This window comes from Amblyraja radiata, chromosome 7, assembly GCF_010909765.2.
Source record: "Amblyraja radiata isolate CabotCenter1 chromosome 7, sAmbRad1.1.pri, whole genome shotgun sequence".
In the NCBI taxonomy this organism is placed as follows: Eukaryota; Metazoa; Chordata; class Chondrichthyes; order Rajiformes; family Rajidae; genus Amblyraja; species Amblyraja radiata.
The window spans coordinates 4,567,693-4,575,626 of record NC_045962.1 but is presented as its reverse complement, the minus strand read 5'-3'; the positions used below and the strand labels follow the sequence as shown (position 1 = coordinate 4,575,626).

General features: G+C 45.5%; 1 protein-coding gene across 1 annotated transcript; it reads left to right on the top strand.

Annotated features, from left to right (window-relative positions):
• The first annotated feature begins 1,338 nt into the window (after nt 1-1,338).
• On the top strand, nt 1,339-5,131 carry LOC116974964 (gamma-crystallin S-1). Its single transcript, XM_033023587.1, has 3 exons — nt 1,339-1,370; nt 2,412-2,654; nt 4,786-5,131. The coding sequence occupies exons 1-3, from the start codon at nt 1,362-1,364 to the stop codon at nt 5,059-5,061; spliced, it is 528 nt and encodes a 175-aa protein (XP_032879478.1). The 5' UTR covers nt 1,339-1,361; the 3' UTR covers nt 5,062-5,131.
• Nucleotides 5,132-7,934: the final 2,803 nt, after the last annotated feature.

Genomic DNA, 7,934 nt, shown 5'->3' with positions numbered 1-7,934 from the left:
TAATAATAATAATAATAATGGATGGGATTTATATAGCGCCTTTCTAATACTCAAGGCGCTTTACATCGCATTATTCATTCACTCCTCAGTCACACTCGGTGGTGGTAAGCTACTTCTGTAGCCACAGCTGCCCTGGGGCAGACTGACGGAAGCGTGGCTGCCAATCTGCGCCTACGGCCCTCCGACCACCACCAATCACTCACACACATTCACACACAGGCAAAGGTGGGTGAAGTGTCTTGCCCAAGGACACAACGACAGTATGCACTCCAAGCGGGATTCGAACCGGCTACCTTCCGGTTGCCAGCCGAACACTTAGCCCATTGTGCCATCTGTCGCACCAATGCATGCATGCCTTATTTAGTCAATGGTTTTGTACTGACATTTAATTCTTTAAGAGGGAGGATGTAGATCAGTGTCACTCATGTAATAAGTCATACCGCCCACAAGTTTAATAGAAAGCCTCTCTTCCCTTTCTTCCCCAGTCATGTGTTATGTGTTAAGATGAAGCTACCTATGCTGTAATGCCAATAAAAATCTTAGGATCTTAATCACTGTGCGTGAGTTAAGTTATTCCAATAATAAGATACAATAAATATCTTGCTTGCAGCAGCATCACAGGCTCATGGACTCAGATAACACACAAAACAACATCAATCATGCACAAATTACACTTAAGTTTGTGGTAGTGCAAGAGGTGGTCCACAATATTCCATAGTCAAGGTATAGTTCAGTTTGTGCGGGTTGGTTCAAGAAGTTCCCCTGTGGAGGAAAGAACTGTGGATGATGGTTTAAACCAAAGAGTAACTCAGCGGGACAGGCAGCATCTCTGGAGAAAAGGAATAGGTGATGTTTTGGGTCGAGACCCTTCCTCAGACTCCAGAGATGATGTCTGACCTGCTGAGTTACTCCAGCTTTTTGTGTCTATCTTTGGTTCAAGAACCAAATCTGAATTCTTACATCAGGAAATAGTGATTGGCAAGGTTTTGTTTGGTGTGGTGGGCACTTGCCACTTATCAACTTCTAGTCCAAAGGTTGCCCATGAGACAGTTGCAGTTTGACACAAAGCACCACACAAGATAATATGGACTAGTCATTGTCCAAAACTGCTTTGACTCAAACAACAATTAGAGTGACACAACAACAAAACAGAAAGAGTCATTGACACATCAGGTGTCTTTCAACAGTTTTTCTACAATAAACTCTACCGTGGGTTTCATTGGTATCTGCTGAATTTCAATCCTGAATCATTAGAATAACAAAAGTATAGCCTAGTGAAGCTTTCTGCCCAGCGTATAAATACCTAGCTGTGTGAGACAGTGCTACACACAGTCAGTTACCAGGCCAACTGTGAGCTCAAAATGGGAAAGGTAATGGCAATTTAGTTCATTAGACAATATTAGACAACAAGGAGGAGAGGCCATCTTGGGAAACGGCTGCTAACCAGCAGCCGTCCGTTTAATTCATTTTTTTTTCCAGTTTTTAGTTAGTTTTGTTTGTCGTTTTTTCGGAGAAATGGACTTCTTATTGTGGGGGGAAGGAGGTAACCTTACTTCCAGGTCCCTACCTGGTCGGTGAGGCAGTTTTTTCTCTGGGCTGCCCGTCGACCCGTCCTCGTGGCCTACCAGCGGGCTTGGAGCGCCGTTTCCTGGCGGGGACCGCCCAGCACCTCGGCTTCGGTGGCGGCACAGCGCTGGAGCGCCATCGCGGAGCGGAGCGGGCGATGCCTTGCCTGGGTCGACGCGCTGGAGCTCCGGTGAGCTGGACCGCCGAGATCAACACCTCCGGGCTGCGGGTCTGCGGAGCGGAGCGGGCGGCGCCGACATGAACATCGGGAGCCTGGGAGCTCCAACTCGGTGCGTCCTTGTCGGCTTCGGAAGCCGACAATCCCCTGCTAGGAAGCAGCCATTCCAGGTTGCCCAGCCGCTGTGAGGACTCTCCCGACGCCGGGGCAAGACCACCCGGCTAGAACGGCCAGGAACATTGGGCCTCCGCTGAGGCAACAGCGGTGGCCTTAATAGGCCTGACTTTTGGGAGAACTGGGGTTGGGGACTGGACTTTTGTGCCTTTTGTGTAAGGTACTTTGATGGTTGTCGGAAGGGAGAGTGGACGCTGGCGCACTTTAGCAGTCGCTGCTCTCTCTTCACATTGTGTTTTTTTTTATTTTTTTATTTTGTGTCTTTGGAGCGATTTCTATCTTTAATTTGTGTATTGATGATGTCCCTATTATTTATTTTTCTCCGACTATATGTTTTTTTTCTCTTCTGTTTAATCTTTGTAAGGTGACCTTGAGATTTGAAAGGCGCCCGAAAATAAAATGTATTATTATTATTATTATTATATTAGAATTTGTTGGTGAATATTTCCTATTTTGAGAATCTATCAATTTAAAAAACGATTTCTCTCCGCAGATCATCTTCTACGAGGACAGGAACTTCCAGGGTCGTCACTATGAGTGCAGCACCGACTGTGCCGACCTGTCCCCTTACTTCAGCCGCTGTAACTCCATCCGTGTGGAGAGTGACTGGTGGGTGGCGTACGAGAAACCCAACTACATGGGGTACCAGTATGTCCTGAACAGGGGGGAGTATCCTGACTACCAGCGCTGGATGGGATTCAACGACAACATCAGGTCCTGTCGCAGCTATCCACACGTGAGTTCTTTTTAGTTTTTTGTGTTTTATCCTGAATGAAGAGTAGAAAAGAGCGTTGTTTGATATTTAATTTCTCTTGACCGACTGTGGAAGGCTTATGGATGTTTTTGTAAGGACGTTACATTTGGAAGTGATGTAGCTAAGTTTGCAATGAGGTTTACAGTTTTGTTCTTGGAACAAAATTAATCATATCTAAAATGCACAGATAAGGTTTGCTGCACAGAACTCTAAAGTTTAAGTAAAATCATCCAATTGGCTCACAGTAATTAAATATGCCAAACTGATAGGTGAATTATTTTACAGAACATTAAAGGATAATTTACAGGTCATCGCCCAACACTTTAACTCTTCCTCCCATTCACATACTGACCATTCTCTCCTGGGCCTCCTCCATTGTCAGAGTGAGGCCCAGCACAAATTGAAGGAATAGCACCTCATATTTCACTTGGACAGTGGTATGAATATTGACTTCTCCAAATTCAAGTAATCCCGTGCTTTCTCTCTCTCTCCACCCCCCCCCCCCTTCTTAATTCTCCAACCAGTCTGACTGTCCTCCTAATTAAATTTTATCTCTGTATGCTCTGTTGTCACCTCCCCCTAGCTAACAATGATCTAGTCCTCGTTTACCTTGAGCCTTATCCCCTTTGATGTCTTGTTTTCACACCTTACCCTTCCTTATTTCTGTGTCTCCCTCTCCGTTGACTCTCGGTCTGAAGAAGGGTCTCGACCCGGAACGTCACCCATTCCTTCTATCCAGAGATGCTACCTGTCCCGCTGAGTTACTCCAGCATTTTGTGTCTGTCTTCATATTCTAATTTCTAATAACCAGTCCCTCTCTCGGACAAAGCAACTTCGAATAAATGTTCTTGAACTGAAGATAATGATTCCACGTTTTCTTCTTCAAAAAGACACCACCTAATCTGTTGGATTCTTTAGCATTCTTTCGCTTCAGATTTCCAGCCATCGATATCTCACAGTTGCACCATGATTTTTTCTCTCTCATCTCCTTCTGTTTACATCTCCTCACTCCTTCACCCCCATCAGCTAGTGGCACCATCACTTCAACCACCCTGTCTATGTTGGGTGCCGTCCTTTCACAGATATTCCCTTTAGTTGCTTGATCCTTCTCCCTCTTCTGAAAATGAATGTGAACGACAGCGGTTGTGTGGAGAAGGAAGGAGAATGGGGTTGAGAGGGAAAGGTAGATCAGCCATGATTGGATGGCAGACTAGACTCGATGGGCAGAATAGCTTAAATTGGCACGTATAACTTATGAACATATGAATTGCTTCTCCCTCCACAGATGCTGCCTGTCCTGCTAAGTATTACCAGATTTAGATGCATTTATTTGGTGTTCTCGACTGCTCACTGTTTCTCCAGCTCATCGTATGAGTAATATACTTCAACGATCAAATGCTATTTGCATCAATAATAATAATAATAATAAATTTTATTTATGGGCGCCTTTCAAGAGTCTCAAGGACACCTTACAAAAATTGAGCATGTAGAGGAAAAACATGTAAGGGGGATGAAATAAATAGTAGAGACATGACTAGTACACAAAGTAAAGGCAGAATTCAATACAAAACACAGTATGAGGCAATTAATGCACAGATGAAAAGGGACGGGGACGTGGGGCTAAGGATAGGCAGAGGTGAAGAGATGGGTCTTGAGGCGGGACTGGAAGATGGTGAGGGACACGGAATTGCGGATCAGTTGGGGGAGGGAGTTCCAGAGCCTGGGAGCTGCCCTGGAGAAGGCTCTGTCCCCAAAACTGCGGAGGTTGGACTTGTGGATGGAGAGGAGACCGGCTGATGTGGATCTGAGGGACCGTGAGGGTTGGTAGGGGAAGAGGATGTCAATGAGATATGGGGGGGCCAGATGGTGGAGGGCTTTGTAGGTGAGGATCAGGATTTTGTAGGTGATCCGGTGGGAGATGGGAAGCCAGTGAAGTTGTTTGAGGACTGGAGTGATGTGATGCCAGGATTTGGTATGGGTGATGAGTCGGGCGGCTGCGTTCTGGACCAGTTGGAGTCGGTTGATGTAGGTAGAGCTTGCTGGTCTGCTGCTTCTTTCTAGACATTAATCCAGATGTAGCATCAAGACAATTACAATTTTCTTTCTATTCCAGTACCAAGGAGGCAACTACAGGATGAAGATTTACGAGAGGCCTGACTTTGGAGGACAGATGATGGAATTCATGGACGACTGTCCCTCCGTCTACGATCGTTTCCGTAACCGTGACATTCACTCCTGCCACGTGATGGATGGTTACTGGATCTTCTATGAACAACCCAACTACAGAGGCCGACAGTACTTCATGAGACCTGGGGAGTACAGGAAATACAATGACTGGGGCGGCTACAACTCCACCATCGGGTCTTTCAGGCGCATGATGGACTTCTAGATTGTTGCTGAAAAGAATGATCTTGTCCTACTGAAATATTCTTCAGAATAATAAAGTGTTATCCACTTTACTGCTTTGATTATTAGTTTCTATTTTTGTATTCTGATGATATCTGACCCACAACAAAGAACACCACCTTTACCCATGGAGCTGAGATCAGCTATAATTCTTTGCACATTTAAAACTAGGGGTTTCAGTTAACATTTCCTCCATTCGAGCAGCATCGAAACGAAACAGAAAGTAAGGAAAAGTCCCAACATCTTCCAGCTACCAGACCCTAATTTCCTCAGCAATGTCGCCATATCCGGCATCATTCTGTTAAACCTCTTCTGCACCTTTTCCAAAGCCTCCACATCCTCCCTGTAAAGGGGTAACCAGCATTGCACACTCTACTTGAAATGCAGACTAAGCAAAGTCCGATAGATCGGTATCACGTTCACGTTATAGGTGTATAATGAGGCCATTCGGCCCATTGAGACTACTCTGCCATTCAATCATGGCTGATCCCTGCTCTCCTAATCCCATTTTCTACCTTCTCCCCATAACCCTTGATACCCGTTCTTATCACAAATTTGTCTATCACTGCCTTAAAAATATCTGACCACATAACTCTCAATACCCTGATCTATGTAAGCAAGCACACCATATGCCTTTTTTGTCACTCTATCTACTTGTGGGACCACTTTCAGGGAGTTATGGACTTGAACTCCAAGATCCCTCTGCATGTCAATGTTGTTCAGGGTCATGCCATTAATTGTACATGTTCCCTTTATATACGACTTCGCAAAGGACAACACATCACACTTGCTCATTTTAAATGTCATCCACCCATTTCTCCAGCTGATTCTTCTTCCACTGTATAGTTTGTCAGCCTTCCTCACATTCCACCTCCCCAGATATATTGGTGTCAACTGTAAACTTACAAACGAACCCATCTATGTTTACGACCACGTAATTGTACATGGCCTTTGAATAACTCCCACATGTCAGACGTGGACTTCTGAGCTCCTGCCTAATATCATTCTACTTTGCCTCACTCCAGTTTAGAACCTTCCCGCAAGATCCAGCCTTCTCCCTGTTCAAAACAATCTTAAGACTCTCCCTAAAATGTCCTTCCACTGAAACACCAGTCACCTGGCCAGGCTCATTTCCCAACACAAGGTCCAACACAAACCCTTCTTGGGTTGGACTTTCCACAGGCGGTGTCAAGAGACCATCTTGGATACACCTCACAACATTCTGCACCGTCTCTGCCTTTGGCACTGAGCAAGTCCCAGTCAATATTGGGGAGGTTAAAGTCACTCACTAAGACAACCCTGTCACTTTGGCATCTTTCACAAATCTGTCTCCATGTCTGTTCCTCGATCTCCCGCTTGCTATTGGGGCACCTATAGTACGATCCCGTGGCACCTTTCTTACGTCTAACTTCTACCCCTATCGCCTGAGTGAATGATCCCTCTAGTCTGTCCTGTCTGTGCCATCGTAACAATCACCTTGATTAGTACAGCAACACCTCCACCTCTTTTACCCCCCTCTCTACCACATCTGAAACATGGAAAGCCCAGAATGTTGAGCTGCCCGTCATGTTCATCTCAGAACCAGGTTTCCACAACGGCCACAACATGATGGACCCACGCACCGATACAGGCTCTGCTTATCTGCTTTAACGCAGTTTAATTTAGTTTAGTTTAGAGATTCAGTGGAAAAACAGGCCCTTCGGCCCATTGAGTCCACACCAACCATCGATCACCCAGTTCCTTAGACCAGGGGAAATTTACAGAAGCAAATTAATCTACAAACCTGCAGAATTTGAAGTGTGGGAGGAAACTGGATCACCTGAGAAAACCCACACAGTCACGGGGAGAACGTACAAACCCCATAAAGAGAGCACCCATAGGCAGGATCAAACACGGGTCTTTGGCACTGTGAGGCAGCATCTCTACCCGCTGCACCACCATCATTTATGAATAACAATGACCATCACATTTTAGTGGTTTCATCATGGTTGGTTGGTACTCTCTCTCCTATTTTCACAGCTGTGAGGGAAGGGGAGGGGAGAACAAAGGGACCTGGCACAGATACTGTGTAACATTGTCAGCGTCCTTTATGTGGCCACTCTTTATATACCTTGGGTATGCAGCCAAAGAAATTCACTGCGACTTGTCATATGTGACAATAAGTATTAATTCTTTTATTCATTCATTCATTCATTGGATCTGTATGTAAGCACCAATGTCATTTGTCAGTCACACCATCTGTGGCTGTGTCCACTGGGCTGCAATCCCTGTCCTTTCCACAGCCCCCCTGCCATGCCTTGGTCACCCAGATGCAAGCAGATAACTTTCTCTCCCTCTGGTTTGAACACAATACTCTAAATTGGACCTCGCCGACATCTTATACAACTGCCACATAACCTCTCAACTTCTATACTCAATACTCTGACTAATAAAGGCCACTGTGCCAAAAGCCTTTTTGACCACCTTATCTACCTGCGACTCCACCTTCAAGGAACCATGCACCTGTACTCCTAGATCCCTCTGCTCTACAACACTCCCCAGAGCCCTACCATTCACTATGTAGGTCTACCCAAAATGCAACATCTCACATTTCTCTGTATTAAATGCCATCAACTATTCCTTATCCCACCTGGCCAATCGATCCAGATCCTGATGCAAATTTTCACAACCATCTTTGCTATCTGCTAAACCACTCACTTTTGTATCATCAGCAAACCCTTACTCTAACCCTGTATGTTCTCATCCAAATCAGTGATGTAGATGCCAAACAGTAACGGGCCCAGCACCGAACCCTGATGCACACCACTAGTCACAGGCATCCAGTCTGAGAAGCAACCTTCCACCATCACCCTTTGC

Bases quoted from the DNA above. Each gene is read 5' to 3' on its own strand.
- LOC116974964 (XM_033023587.1), top strand. The intron at 2,655-4,785 runs GTGAGTTCTTTT...TTTCTATTCCAG, and splicing joins CCTGTCGCAGCTATCCACAC to TACCAAGGAGGCAACTACAG.